General features: G+C 37.2%; 1 protein-coding gene across 1 annotated transcript in view; it reads left to right on the top strand.

Annotated features, from left to right (window-relative positions):
- Positions 1-788: 788 nt before the first annotated feature.
- The window catches only part of DTHD1 (death domain containing 1), a gene marked incomplete at both ends in the record, with an annotated part of 58,480 nt that continues 43,233 nt past the window's right edge, over positions 789-16,035 (top strand). The window contains 5 exons of the mRNA XM_079777412.1: positions 789-1,059; positions 3,284-3,899; positions 7,752-8,082; positions 10,816-10,995; positions 12,781-13,025. Of these exons, the coding sequence (XP_079633538.1) occupies positions 789-1,059; positions 3,284-3,899; positions 7,752-8,082; positions 10,816-10,995; positions 12,781-13,025 (1,643 nt within the window). The remainder of the gene's footprint in view (positions 1,060-3,283; positions 3,900-7,751; positions 8,083-10,815; positions 10,996-12,780; positions 13,026-16,035) is intronic.

Here is a 16,035-nt window from a genome sequence, read left to right as displayed (position 1 = left end):
GAGAAAGCCACTATTCAGGTTGGCTTTATTTTAGTGAGGGGGCATTTTATCCACTTAGAGGGAAATTATCAGAGAGTAAAGAAGCCAAGTATCTACCTCAATCTGATAGCAGATGTGCATAGAAGAAGGTACTAATTAAATTTACCTATGCAATGGTAATAGACTCTGCCCCAGCAAAGGAATATTTTTTTAAATTACTCATTATTTAAAAATTATAATATATGCTAATTAGAAGGGCCCCACGTGTAATCTTATCCAGGTTCAACAATGATTAACTTATAGCCAGTCTTATTTCATCTATACACCACCCCCACACTCCCAGATTATGCTGAAGAAATTAAAACACCATATTATTTCACTCCTAAGTATTTTTAAGTATCACGTAGGAATCTTATTAGCAGTATTGTTCCAACAAGTTCCCTTTATAATAAACTTCTCATCTTTCCACAGAATCTGTATTTTGTTCCCTTGAACCTTGAAGTCTATAGGCACTGAATGTGTGAAACTTACATGGAGAAGGGGGTTGGGTGAGCTAGCTCCATCCCTGTGATTAATCTGTTCTGTACACAATGGCACCCAGGGTGCAGAACGCCCCTCCTTTGGTCACCTAGTAACATCACACTGGTCAACAAGAAGCTGAATAAACTATTATGTTTCGCGAAAGTGCTTGGCTAGCTGACTTGGATCCCCTCCTAGATTTTAGGAGAAATAACCATTGCCAAGTTTGAATTTGCTAAACCTTTAGGCTTTGCTGGCAGGAAAGAAGCATTCCCCTCTTGGAGCATAAAATGGATACAGAAGATGTGGGCTCAGGTAAACTAGGCCAAATATTGAAGCAGATTTGGAGACAGAACCTGATGCTGAAGCAGGCACTCCTGGGCCACGACCATGGTGAAGGGGCCGGTGGGGCCACGTGGACAGCCACAGTGGTCTTTCTGGGTCAAGAGCTCAGCGGGGCCCTTCAGCAGCTCTTGGAGCACACAGCAGGCACGCTGCGCTCCACCTGCCAGCGGCTGCGTGTCCTGCTTGACAAGGAGAATCAATGTACCTGGAGACAAGGCAAGTATTCATTTTATTCATTATTTCTGTAAGAAACATTGATTGGGTAGCCACTCTGAGAAGGGTTAAGGGGCATACAAAGAAGGCTAAGATAGAGTCTCTGTCCACAAGGGACAAACAACGTAATAGGGGGAGTAAGACTAGGTAGACAACCCCCCAAAATGCAAGGAAAGTTGAGGCCAGTTCCATTTGGAACATACAAATGAAGTGTGTTAAGGCTACAGAAGCAGGTGAGGTCCCATTTTTAGAGTGAGGATTGGGGAATGTCGCTAAATAAATGTTACATTTAAACTGAAGCCTAAGGAACAGAAACTGGGAATCTTGAAGGCGCATTCCAGGCAGCCCTCGCCAGTTTGGCTCAGAGAGTAGAGCATGGGCCTGTGGACCGAGGGGTCCTGGGTTCGATTCTGGTCAAGGGCATGTACCTCTGTTGCAGGCTCCTTCTGGGCCCAGACTCAGATCAGGGTGTATTTCGGGGGCGGAGGGGAGGGCGGGGAGAGCAACCAATCAATGGTTCTCTCACATCAATATTTCTCTCTGTCTTTCCCTCTCTCTTCCACTATCTCTCAAAAAAAAAAAAAAAAAAAAGTCAATGGAGAAATATCCTTGGGAGAGGACTAAAAAATAAATACAAATTTTTAAAAAGTACATCACTTTAAATTTTTAAAAAAAGAAAGAAAGAGCATTCCAGGCAGAGATATTATCAGCAGGATCCAAGACTCAGAAGTAAGAAAATATAGGCTTACTTTGAGGAAGAACAAGCCGTTTTTCTACATTGGAATGTGATACTCTATTTTTAGACTTCTTTGAGTTTGAACCTTCAGTTGAAAAAAATTGGAAAGGCTAGGGTGATCTGGGTTGTGGAATTGTATCCCCCCTCCCCCTTTGTGTTCAGATTCCTGGGAATAGGCCCAGTTATGGATGCTGAGAAGTATAGTATATCAGGAATGACGAACACGACCTCAGATAACAATAATTACTAAAGACGGGGGGATTATGAAATCCAATGCTAAATCATATAGTGTCAAGGCAAGTGGGCAGGTCTTATCTCTCAGGAATCTAGGGCCAATTATGTTAAGAAATTCAGTCTGAAGGGCAATGGTGGGCATCTGTAAAAATCTGTCCAAAGATAACTGACCCAGAGACTATCAGCTGGAACTCATAGCCAGGATTCAAATCTCTGCAGAGAACTCAATGTGCTCCTAGGCAACATATTAAGTCAAACTGTTATTCTTAGAAAATGATAAGGACTCAGCTATCAGAAAAGAAATTCAAAATAAACACGCGATCTCAGATACAAGACCAAAAAAACAGAACTGGATCCCAAAGTTAAGTTCAGACTAGTAAAAGGATGATTTATTGATGATTCTGAAAACACAGAGCTATGGGGTCTTATATGTCAGATTCCATACTTCAGAATTGAATTCTGAAGACTGGAGAGTTACTAAGACTGCAAGAAGGCATCAGGTGACCCACTATGAGGAGAGGAGAAATGAAAAGGAGAATGGTAGGCAATGGGGATCACGATGAGGGTATACACTAGAGTGAAGAGACTTGACTTTGTTTAGTGGTGTTTCAATAGCCACTGCAGCTCCCAATCAGAGAATCAGTATAATTAGAGCTATTCTTTGAAAGACTAATTTGAAAATTGCCAAGGATCACAAGCTCGGCAGGAGAAATAGTGCCAACCTAATCCAATTCTCATAACAGCAAACAAAATACTCAATATAGCATCCACACCCACAGAAATAATGTTGCTATGGTATACCGCTACCCAAGTCTCATCTAGAGTGTTCGCTAAATTTTAGGCAAATAATTATAAATGGATAATTGATATAGTACATTCAAAAGAGAAAGAGTAAGTCTCAAAATCTTACCTAATAAGGCATGGCTAAGGGAGGTATTGACTTCAATTGAACAGTCTATGGGGAGGCTGGAATATATGTCCTTCAATATTTAAAGAATTTTCACAACAAAAAGGATTTGATTTACTACTAGATTAAAAGCAATTTGTCCCCCATTCCTAGATGTGTTAAGAGAATGACAGTCATACAAATGACTTCTCCCTCAGGAGGGAGATTGGCTTAATGCCCAGTACGGGCCTTTGTAGGGTTTCTAAGGTTATCTTGCCATAACTCATTACATGTCAGTGGAGAAACATAATTTGGTTTCGTTTTGCATTTCTTCTTTTTATGTGTCTCTCTCTCTGTGTATGTGTGCGTAGAAATCATTACTTTCATAGACTGCCTCATGAAAATAAATGAATATTTGGGGAGCACTGCTACACTTCTAAAGGAAGAAGAAAAGCAGATGTGTAACTTAGGCGGCATGCGTGATGAATGTACTCCACTGCAGACAATGCCTGCCATTCAGGATATCAAAGCAACAGACATTGCTGCAAGAGGGGAACAAAATGTCATAGAAACAGCTTCTGTTTCTCCCACAAATGGGGAGGAAAGTCATGACACGCACCAGGACGAATTAAAGAAAAATAAAACACACATGAGTTTGGAATCAGTGGAAAAAGAAAACAATACATCAGTGAACAGAGATGTCACAGGGCAAGAAGAGTCACAGAACGAAATGTTCCCAGATAATGCAGAAAATGAAGATGAGAAACAAACAGCACACGTGACTGCTGAAAACACGAATGGCAACAGGGAAGAGACACATGACATCACCCAGACAACAGAAAGAGACATTCAAGAGAGCTCAGAAAACCAAAGAGAAGAGACTCCCACATCCCCAATAGCATGTGATATGGCCAATAAATGTGCGAATAGTCTTCTTTTCAATGATTCAAAGAGTCTAAAGCAAAAAGATAACATAATGGAAAAGGAGTAAGTAAATGTAATCAATGTGAGAGATTCTTATATATGCCTATTAATATGTGTTTCTGTAGTTAGCGGTCATAGCATTTATACATAAATAAAATTTTATATTTACATTTAATATCTCCAAAAGATATTATAAATCAGTAATTCAGATTAAATTACTTCTATAAAAATTTGTATGGCTACTATTACTAATATTGCTTGTTTCTTATGGCTTTAGGAGACAAACATTTTAAATACTTTTTAAAGGAGGAAGAAATTGATGATATGAGAAAGTAGTTAAACTGTATCATTATCCAGAATAGAGACACATTATAATCACTATTTTTTTCAACTATAATGAGAAATAATTAGGAGGCTGCAAAGTGTTCAAAATTTAGGAGAGAATTTCCCAACATCAGGTTTATTTTATTTACATTCCTCAGTAAATTCTCAGTTCATTTTATTTATAAATAATCATAAATTCCTGTCAGCAGAGCTCCAGGGGGATCCTGGAAGGGCTATGGGAGGTTCTTAAAACTGAATGCATATTTTCATACCAATTAAATCCTTGGTCCAGAGCTTCCATAAAATTCTCAAAGAAACGGTGACTTCAAAAAGTGTGTAAGACTGATCTTTGTGTGTGTGTGTGTGTGTGTGTGTGTGTGTGTGTGTGTGTGAATTATCTCCCCAACACAAGTTAGGTAATTATCCCTATTTGTTCAAATAAAATACTCACAAGCTATATTTTTCCAGCAAAAATAACACCCTTAGAAGGCAATGTGGAGTAGTGAAAATAAAAATAAAATAAAATAAGTATCATTGGCTTGTGAGTCAGACAGACTTACATTTTATCTCCTGTTTTTTTTTTTACAAACTAGTTCTGTGACCCTGGCAACTTGCTTCATTCCTGAGCCCTCTTTGTAGGAAATTGTATCTATTTTCTGGGATTACTCAATAAGGTCAAATGAGAAAATCATGTGAAGGTCCTAGCCCTATGTTACTTTGCAGAAGTTCAAGCTAAGCTGAATGTTAGTATGTTCATTTATTTCACCCCAACAACCCTCACTTTCTCCCCCACACGACCAACCTTCACTTGTCCCCTCGCTGCCACCAGGTATGATGCTCTTTTAGATGCAAGGGACCTTTTCAGGACAACACCACAAATGAGTCTGTGATCGCAGGCAAGTCATTCTGCTCACTTTGACTTTAGTCATTTCATTTATAAAATGAAGAGGTTGAGCTAGTTTTGCTGTGAGGATGCTATAGGTCTGAAAAAGCTAATACATTCTGTAGGTGTCCCAGAAGTACATTCAGTGCATGAAAGACCCCCATGGTTCGAAAGATTTAGCGCCCCTGCAAAACAACTGTTGAAGTAGTCAAAAAGTGGGTGCCCATTTCACTTGAGAAAAACATTAACACTTCAGGATCCTCACATTCCGAAATGACTCAAAGCATCCGCTAATGAGTCATTGCTGAATTACTCCCTCTCACACTCCTCTAGGTGTTTTCTAGTGGCTGGTTTCCTCTTTGTGGCCTACAAACCAATTGTGCTTGGCTTGCATATTTAAGAAGACGCTACTCCTTGCAATCTCTCAGGCTACGAGGCCCTCTTGACACATAAAAGATGAGTGTTATAAAAAAAAAAACCCACCTACCACAGAATCTGTTGTGATTCCTCTCTGAATAGTTACTTTTTTGGGGGAAAAAAGTCTATCTTTTCAATTTAGTTGTCCTCGTATGTACAGACTGAAAGGAAAACAAAACTGGAACAAACCCATGTGATTATTTTCGAGGCTGGACCAGACCTTATCTCTTTGACTAGGGTTAGGGTGAATGAACGCATTTACAGGTCGCCTCACCTTACTTCATCTGGGGCACAGAGAGTCATTCTTGAAGTCATTCTTCTTGAAGTCATTCTTGAAGGCTGGGTCATTGTATCCTCTACTAGACAATGTTTCTTATTTTCTGAATTACCATAATCACCATCATCAGAGAATACTTCTACACACCAATGGGCTGGGTAATTTTCTACTTCTTCTAGCTTTATGGGTTCAGAATTATAAATACAAGTAAATAACCCTCTCTGCAATTTCAACATATATTTTTAGATGTCTATGTTCAAGTACACTATAAAATTTAAGTTACTAAGAACTGAAAAATAGTTAAGACCTGGTAATTCTAAAACTGATTATTTTTAATTAAATTTCTTGGGGTGACATTGGTCAACATGAGCATGTAGGTTTCAGGTGTGGGTTTCTCTTAAAACTGATTATTAATGTTATATTTTATATATCTCCTCTAATTTCTCTAAAAATATTTCAATTTTATTTCATTTAATCTTCACACCATTGTGAATTAGATATTAGTTTCAGTATGTAAGGCATAAAAATCTCAGGACTTTAGAATGATTTGAGGAAATATGATATTATATTAGAAAGTTTGAGCTTTTGTGTTAAAGATGAATGGATTAAAATATTGATTCTACACCTTACCCTCAGTGTAATCTTCAGGAAGTTAAAATTTTTAGACCTCACTTTCTTTATCTGTAAAACTAGAGGCCTGGTGCATGGATTCATGTATGGGTGGGGTCCCTCTGCCTGGCCGGTGATCAGGCCAGTTGGGCTGATGGGGACCAGTTGGCCAGGGGGAGGGACTTCAGGAGGTTGGCTGGCTGTGGTAGCGTACTGACCACCAGGGGCAGCTCCTGCATTGAGCATCTGACCCCTGGTGGTCAGTGCATGTCATAGCTACTGGCTGGTTGTCCAGTTGTAAGGGTTGCTTAGGCTTTTATATATAGAGAGGGTGATGATATACCTATCTGACCTAATAATGTGAGGATTAAATGAAAAATGTATAGCCTAATACCTAGCCCATAGAAAAAGCTAAAAATTAGCAATTTTAATAGTAATTATTGATGTTTAAGGTCAAACATATAGCAAGTGACTGATCTCAAATTTGAATTTGAGTCTATAAGACTCTAAAATCTTTGGCAAAGGTGATGGTATAAAAGCAAGAGTAACACACATAGTTAAAATAAATGTTCTGTCCAAATATGCTTTTGGATTGATTCTTTGAGGGTTTTAAATATTCTGTTTCTGTTTCTAATTACCCTCATTAGTCATAAATTCACAGTACTTTAGTACCTCTCTCAGTTTTTCTAAAAAAATGGAATTAACATCATAATTTGATCTAATGTGTTTAGACAATTCCAATACCAGATATACATTTACTCCCCTCATAACTTAAGAAACTACTCAGGTGTTAGTATTTGGTTTATCAAGAAGCTTCAGCAATCTTCAGATTCATATTGTGACATGAACAAAACTGAGGGATGAATCAATCACTTAAATAATAATACCAATGAAAATAGTAACAATAATAATAAGTAACATATATAATACTATGTTCTAAGTACAGATTAAAAATGCTTTTATTGATTTTTAGAGAGAGAGGAAGGGAGAGGGGGAGAGAGAAAGAAACATCTATGTGAGAGTGAAAATTCGATCCACTGCCTCCAGCACACCCCCCTACTGGGAATCCAAAGGGTAACCTTTCGGTACTTGGGATGATGCCCAACCAACTGAGCCACACTGGCCAGGGCTAGGCACAACTTTTTCATTACTGAACATACAGTAGTTCATTTAATCTTCACAGCCTTCCTATGAAATCAGTTATTATTTTAATACCATGTTATAGTTGAGGAAACTGAGGCACAGATTGGTTGAGTATACTGCCCAAGGTCACAGCATCAGTAAGTTGGAGAACTGGGATTCACAAAAAGAAAATCTGACCCTAGAGCTCCGGCTCGTATATATGTACCCATACAATACATAAATCAAATATTTGCAAAAACTATGTCCTTTCTCACCCCTGCAGGTATCTTGATGTGCTGAGTGATGAGAGGGGCCCTCAAGTGTCTTGTTACATCACAGCGCCTTCACACCTTCTACAACATCTAGAATGCCGAATAATTAACAGCATGAGCTCTTTAATAGTGAGTGATAATGAAGAGTTGGTCAGCAATGTCATCACTATTGAGTGCTCAGATATGGAAATGAGGATTCCATTTCCAATATGCATTGCAATTCCCTTTACCGCACGTTACAGGGGGAATTACAAAGACATCCTGGTGAAAATGTCTGACACAAACCTTCAGTCCAGTTACCTAACCCCAAGTTCCCTGGAAGGAATGAGAGGAAGTTACAAGGTTGGTAAATCATTGGCTACATCTGCACTGGCTGTTTGGTTCCTCCTCTACACATTGCTTACACTACCAGACTGTAGAATAGATATAATTACTCATTAGTAACAAATGAAAGGGCTCACAGAGTTATTCTAGTGCGTTCACTCTTTTTTTTGCCACAAAGATCAGAAAGAACAGAAATTACACATGCTAGGAGTTAAAATGATCATTTTTCCATGGTACACTTTATTGTATAATTCTGAGGATCTTTAAGGTCACAAAGATCAAAGGACAGAAATTACTGGCCAAATTGAGGGCTGGAGAACTTGGGTCTAGGACACAGCAAATGTTTTTACGTGGTTAACAAAACCAACACCATGGCTTAATTAACTTCATGTCTTTGTTAGACTAGCTTATGCTAACATTTTAAAAAATATATTATTTTTATTGATTTCAGAGAGGAAGGGAAAGGGAGAGAGAGATAGAAACATCAATGATGAGAGAGAATCATTGATCGGCTGCCTCCTACATGCCCCTTACCGGGAATCAAACAGTGACCTCCTGGTTCATAGGTCGACATTCAACCACTTAGCCATGCCAGTCGGGCTTTAGACTAACATTTTCACTGTGATGGATCTCTGCAAAATTTAAGAATGTTAGAGTCCCCAGATGATAGTAGCTTTATTATCACTCATGGGTTGGAAAATATGTTAAATTGAACAACTGTGCATGTGTGTGTGTATGCTTTGAGATAGTTATTAAGTCTATAAATCGTTTTTAGTTCATACATGAAAGACAGTATATGTGGTTGTTAGGTGTGGATTATGAAGGATTCAAATGTGGTTCATATACTTTCTTGCTATGTGAACTTTGGTAAATTATGTAACCTTGCTATGACTCAACTTCTTCATCTGAAAAATGAACAAATAATAACATCTACCTGATAGGGTCATAAGGACAAAATGAAAAACTATTATACACTTAAAAAGATAAAAGGAAGCCTAAAAACACATGCTAGCAGTTAAAAGTAATCATTTTTTCCTCATGGTACACTTTACTGTATAATTCTGAGTACCCCTATGGTCACAAATCCATATGTTTTGAAGAAAGAATATACACAATTACTAAATTTTGCATAGATTTGATGGGAACAAAAATTTAAGGTACTTCTGTGGGCCAGAGAACTTACTTTGAAACAATTTAAATATTTGTCTTTTTTCGCTTTATGTCAATTGTCATTATTTGAAGAGGAGGGCAGGGCATAAATGTGAAAACATTCCATGTATACAAGAAATTCTTTATAACACATCTCTACTTTTTCTGGTTTGGTCTTTTCTGATTTACAAATAAGGTTATACAGTTAAATATGAAAGCTAAGCCTGTTCTCATTATTTACTCCAATTCATGCAACTAATACATGATATATTTAGTCTAGGAAGCATGTAAGTATAACAGCGCTTGATTGGGGCTTTTTAATCTTGGCCATTCTGCCTGACATAGAAGCAAAAAGTGCTCAGGTACAGGTGCTTTTCACAAAGTGGGTACACAAGATGTTTAGCAAATGAATAACGAGAGAGAGAGAGAGAGAGAGAGAGAGAGAGAGAGAGAGAGAGAGAGAGAGAGGAGAACACCATTGTCTTCTGGAAAAAAAAAGCATATACTTTTTAGAATATTCTAATAGTAGTTATCTCTATTTTTAGCTCAAGACAACTTAAACTCTGGATTCCTTCCAAATGGTTACGTGGTTCATACGCCATTTAAGAATTCTAACTCTGGAGTCAGATGAACCGCCATCAGAGCTCTCTTCATGACACTCCCCTGATTAACAACCCTTCCTGTTTCCCAGCATGTGCCAGATGTGCCTGAGATACAGGCCAACCACCACTGGTTCCCAGAACACATTCTTACCTTTCACCATTTTCCCTCCAGCCAATTAGGGACACTCACCATGCCCTGAATTTTCCCAGGGACGGAGTCATGCAGTGATATTGTGAAATATTTTCCTTAGTCAGTTTTCAAATGATAGATTAGTTTGCATTGTGATTGTCCCTGAAATGTTTGTGTGTCTGCATGATTATCTGCTCAGACCAGGGCGGAGCCCGGCTGGTGCTCAGGAAAGCATGAATAGATCAAATTGCTTCTAAGTCTTCCTTCTCATTCTAAGCGCTGGAGATTATATGAGTAGATAATTCTGTTTTCATTTATGTACAGCTCCTTTCATGTGATAAAAAAGGCTTGAAATTTAAATATCACTATATAAAAATAAAACACAAATGTCTCTTTGTAGTCAACTGCTCCTACTGCATGGAGGACAGAAGTAGAGAAAATGACTTCACTAAGAGATTGTGAGTTGTCAGAAGGAAGAATCTGCTGACAGTACAGGTTCTATAATGTGTACGGAAACTACCCAGTGAAATTTCAGTCCTAAATCAGGGTTGAATATTGTGGATAAAGGCTAATATTTAAAGTCCATTCTGGTGAACTTAAGGAGGATGGGATTCCAGAAGTAATTAATATTTGTTAAAAATTCTGAATGTGATTGCTCATTGTACATATATATTTTCTCTTTGAAATTTACTTTAAATTAAAAAATAAGCTGACATCTTTTCTTTTCTGTTATGTAGCTCAAAATTGAGAAATTCCTGGTTACCTATGTTCAGTTGTGGGCAATTACAGGGACAGCATGCAGATTTTTTTCTGCATGTAAGAACAGTGCTGTGCTAATGTCCTTGTCTTAATATCCTTCAATCCACACAGGGAACCTGTGCTGAAGTGAAAGTTTATAAGTTGGGTATCTTTTCTGTCATGTCCTGTTTAAAGAAAGAGTCCTTCACAGTAACAAAGAAAGGCCTCACTCTCAAGCCAAGCATGGATTCGCGGATATCCCTGCATTACCCTCCAGGAGTTTTCAGCTCACCGGTCCTTGTGCAATTAAAGGTAAATATTAATAACTGGTGATTTCCTTCTTATAGATTGTGTGAGTCATCAAACATGGTCCTAAAAGATGAAGATCAAAATATGTAATAACACAGTAAATGAATTCTTCTCTGATACTTTTTAGTAATAAAGTGATGATTTTTAGTATTTTTAGTGATAAAGTGATGATTTGGAACATACTGAATCTCACTGCAAAATGAATCTCCACTTTATCACTTTATTTGAAAGATTTTTTTCTAGCTGGTTTTTGTATTGTTTTGTTTATGATGGTTATGAACAAAAATATATGTTGAGTATGATAGAATTGATGCCAGGCACTGGACATTCATATGATTCAAGATTTCCACCTGAGAAGCTAGTCCATTAAAATATTTATAATTTTGAAAGTCTGGTTATATGTAATTATAAAACAGTCGTTCTTGGGAAGAAATTTTTAAAGAATTCAATATATACAAAGGTGAGCAATGATATATCAATGTACATTTTAGAAGATATATTTCCTCAGTTTTCCCTGTACTTCTGGCCTCAACTCTTTCCCAGGTGCTTCTATTTCTCCCAGTTGTTACCATAAAAGGTAAGCAAAGAAGAAAAGCTTTAAATAAAAGCTATTATGAATAGTTAATTTTTATAAATATTTTTCATAAGCTTTGAAATTTTGGAATTATGTTAGCTATTTTTATTATTAGCTAAAGCAGTGTTTTCTTATGTGAGAGAAAACACTTAAGTAAATATAGTCTTGTTTTTCTAGTTCCTAAGGATCACTTGATCTAACAATAGTTTTAATTAGAAATTACGTAAAATGCCTATTTTGTTTTCTAGGTCATTTTGTTGCCTACAATTAAGAGTGTTTCTCAGTTATTTATAAAAAAGGACAGGGAACCTAGATTTCACAAAGACTTTGTAAGAAGGGATTAACTGTTGTGCTTTTTTATAAATTAATGCAGTATTGATTCAGCCAGCAAAATATAGAGAAATATATTAAAACTACATTCCTTTCAAGTTTCAGAAACTGGTTTATAAATATGCTGATACTTTACATCTTTTGCTAATTAAATATAGGAATATATATGTACACAGGGTGTCCCCCAAAATGTATACACACTTTGAATGATTATAAAGTGTTTATTAACATACTAGAGGCCTGGTGCATGAATTTATGCATTGGTGGGGTCCTACCGGCCCACCCTGATCAGGGCTGATCAGGCCAGGCTGGCCATGGGGAGGGGCTGTGGGCCGGTCAGCCCCACCCCAGATTGGGGTAGGGGGGGGCAATCAGGGGTGGGGCTGGAGGGAGGAGGGGCTGTGGGCGTTTGGCCAGCCGGCACCGCCCCCTGGTCGAACTCCCGGCCGAAGGGACAATTTGCATATTAGCCTTTTATTATATAGGATAGTTCATTTTCAAAATTTAAAAGAATTTATAGAAATGAATAATTATTTTTGTCAGTGCCTGTTTTCAAACTGATGACCATTCTGGTCGAGGCACTGCTTACAAAGTGAAGCAATGGAATCGCAAACATCAGGAATCACTTCATTTGGTATTTGTGTGCCCTCAATTTGTGGACTTTTGCTGGTTTTGTACCATAAACTTTATCTTTTATGTATCCCCATAAAAAAAGTCTAAAGGCACTTTAGGATAAATTTTCTTTGTCCAAAGCTTAGTCTGGCTTCACCCATTATTTCAAATCAGTTAAACATGAAAAGGAGTGAAAAATGAATTATCAATTGTTAAACTGTGTATACATCTTTTGGGGGACAACCTATATATATTTTTGTTTGTTTGTTTAGATCCAACCAGTTGACCCATCTCTGGTGGCATATTTAAAAACACAGCAAGATACTTCCTACTCAGTACTATCCACCAGCCCTCTGATTCATGTGCAGCACCCATCCACACATCCTTTCCAGAAGCCAGTCACTGTATGCCTACCTTGTTCTTCACACCCTGATAAAAAACATTTGGGGTCTGAGATAGATCATAATAGAAGAGCCACTACCACAATGAAAAGGATGGTACCTTTATACTTCAACCGGTGAGTTAGATCCTCATATCTCTAACTGACTTGATAATAAACAAAGAAACATAAATGCTTGAAAAATGTAATCAAATGTCTTGTATTTAAATATCAGCATTAAAATATTATAACATTTTAAATCTATAATAATAAAAGTGTAATATGCTATTAGACTGGACAGCCGAATGACCTTCCAGACATCATTCCGGATGTCCTTCTGGATGAAGCCATGGCAGTGGGGGCCGAGGCAGAAGCAGTTAGGGGCAATCAGGCAGTCAGGCAAAGTGGTAGGGTTGATCAGGCAGGCAGGCGAGTGGTTAGGGGCTATCAGGCAGGCAGGCAGAGTGGTTAGGGGCGATGAGGCAGGCAGGCGAGCAGTTAGGAGCCAGCAGCCCCGGATTGTGAGAGAGATGTCTGATTGCCAGTTTAGGCCCAATCAGATCAGGCCTAAACCAGCAGTTAGACATTCCCCGAGGGGTCCCGGATTGTGAGAGGGTGCAAGCCGGGCTGAGGGACCCTCCACTCCCCATGCACGAATTTCGTGCACCTCTAGTATAGAAATAAAATGTGGATCCATAAAGGGTAATGATTTTATGCTGTAATGGCCCAAAAGTATTCTATACAATACAAAACAGGCAAAATTAGTCCTGGCTTTCAAAGAATTTGATGTAGTTAATTACAAAGATATGGTATGGTGATTTTAATTTCTGTATTTAAGAGTATTCTGTTAATATAGGAAAAAGATTAACTTGACCTTTTCCAACAAATTAAATTTGAGTCTATATTTACCATATATGTGGCTCCCTTCCTCTCCTGATGTTTATAAATGAAACAAAATCCCCACCAATAAGACAAATATATACTATTGAGCTACCAGCCAGAAATGAAATTGCAAATGACATGCTAACACTGAATAGGGTATGCTGAATAACAGTAATCCTGATCTAAATTCATGTCTTTCCTTTAATACTTATTTTCTTTTCCTAATGTAAAAAGGTAGAAGGGAATGTTTCTATTATCTAGTTCTAAAAAAGAATTAAAAGAAAACAGAAGAGGGAGAAACAATTTCAGACATTTAATAGAAATCACTACTATTAATTGAGAAACTAGTATGTGCCAGGTCCCTTATGTATATTATCTCATCCAATCTCCTCACCATCTCATCTTCAGTTTATTAGTGAGAAAACTGAGATTAAGCACTTGTACAAACTAGCTATGCCTATGAAGTAGTGCAAGCTAGGTGTGGGCCCAGACCACTCTATTTGTAATCATGACTCCATGTAGCCATTATTTATTTAGTTTAAAGATGTAAGGCTAGAAATGGAGAAATGGGTCATTTGTTCTTTCCCACTGTGTTGGCAATAGTGGAATGTTGGTTTTGGCTGGGAGAATAAATCAAACTTTCCCTAGTGCTAGATATGTGAGAGAGAGCATAGATATATAGGCACAATCCAGTTATACATATTTTTATTACTTGGGATATATATGTGTATAAGCTCCATTTGCCAGAAATATGTATAACACATATACTATATGCCAGTGGCAACTTAGTTAACCCATGTACCTATATGTCATAGTAAAGTAAGATTTTAAACAGATTTATCCAGAAACTTCTAACTTAAAATGTATCAGTCTAATAGATTGACATTCCCTTTTCAATATTCCCTAAAATACATATATAACATATATACATATATATTTATCTATTTCAAATATAAAAACTTGTCCATAAAAATTGATTCTGACTAGTAATTTGTTGCTAGGGTATTTATACCATCTGTAGAGTACACAGAAAAGGATTAATAAAAATAATTTGTGACCGACATGTACTTTACATTATAACACAAAGCAATACCATTTGCCAGAAAGATGACAGAAGTAATAGTTTGCCTGCCCCCTATTATCTGATTCCATAGTCTATACATACCAATGAAAATATACATTTATCTCTGTAATACACTTATAATTTTTGGAAGTGATTAGATCAATGTTCCTTTGCCCGTCCTTGGTTATATTTCCACTTCCCTCAGAAACAATAGAACAGAATGTAGAGAGAAATTGGAGGCAGCCTGTTGCATTGTCAAAAATGAAATTCCCACAAGCACACGGATAAAGATAGAGGCAATAAGAGCCCTAACAGAAATGCATGCTGAGGGTGGCACATTTCATACACTCAGTTGATTCAAAGCGGTGGAAATCCAGTTAGCACAGGTAAGAGGAGGCTACACATTGGTCCAGAGGAATTATACTCAGTAAAAATGACTAAACACCGAAAATTGGTTTTAAAATTATGCACATGGATCTGTCATCCAAATCTAAGAAAGAGATTCAAATGGCTATTGAATTGAAAGTGAGTAGACAAATATTCATCCAAAGATAAAAAAACAAAATCCTACTTGTTTTCTTAAGAGAAAAAACAAACAAACCAATCAATACCAAGATTTTAAAAGAAGAAACAAACAAACAAAAACAGAAACAAAGAAAAAGCATCATCCTGGCTTTCACATAGCAAGAATTACAGTTACCTGAATAATATCAGAGAATTCTATTTAGTAGTATCCAGGAAGCAAAATTTCCAAGAAACAGAGACAATTGGAATAGACCAGGAGAAGATGAAAGGACAACAGGATGAAATATAAGATAATATTGAACGTAAACTGTAATTAAAAATAAAATAAAAAAGAAAGAACAACAGGCTGATATACAAAGATGATAAACTGAGATTAAAAGGGACAAAGGTCTGATAAGAAACCATTTGAAGTGATGTAACCTAATAATTAAAGGTACAATCCAAGAAGATACCCAAGCAGCCACAAAAGGATTAATCAAAGGCATAGTGAAGCTTAGTTTTCTGATGCTGATTAAAACCTCGAGTTAGAAAGTACTGAATGATTACTAGGCAAAATTTATGAAAAAGAAAAGACATAACATGAAAATCGGAAATGTCTGTTTAAATAAAATATAATTCTATCAACATCCATTCAGCAGAAACACTTAATGAAAGAAGGAATAAAATCAGTGTAGCCTC

Source organism: Cnephaeus nilssonii (genome assembly GCF_951640355.1).
Source record: "Cnephaeus nilssonii genome assembly, chromosome: 1".
In the NCBI taxonomy this organism is placed as follows: Eukaryota; Metazoa; Chordata; class Mammalia; order Chiroptera; family Vespertilionidae; genus Cnephaeus; species Cnephaeus nilssonii.
Note: the sequence above shows the minus strand (reverse complement) of the source record. Positions and strands in the feature narration are given on the sequence as shown.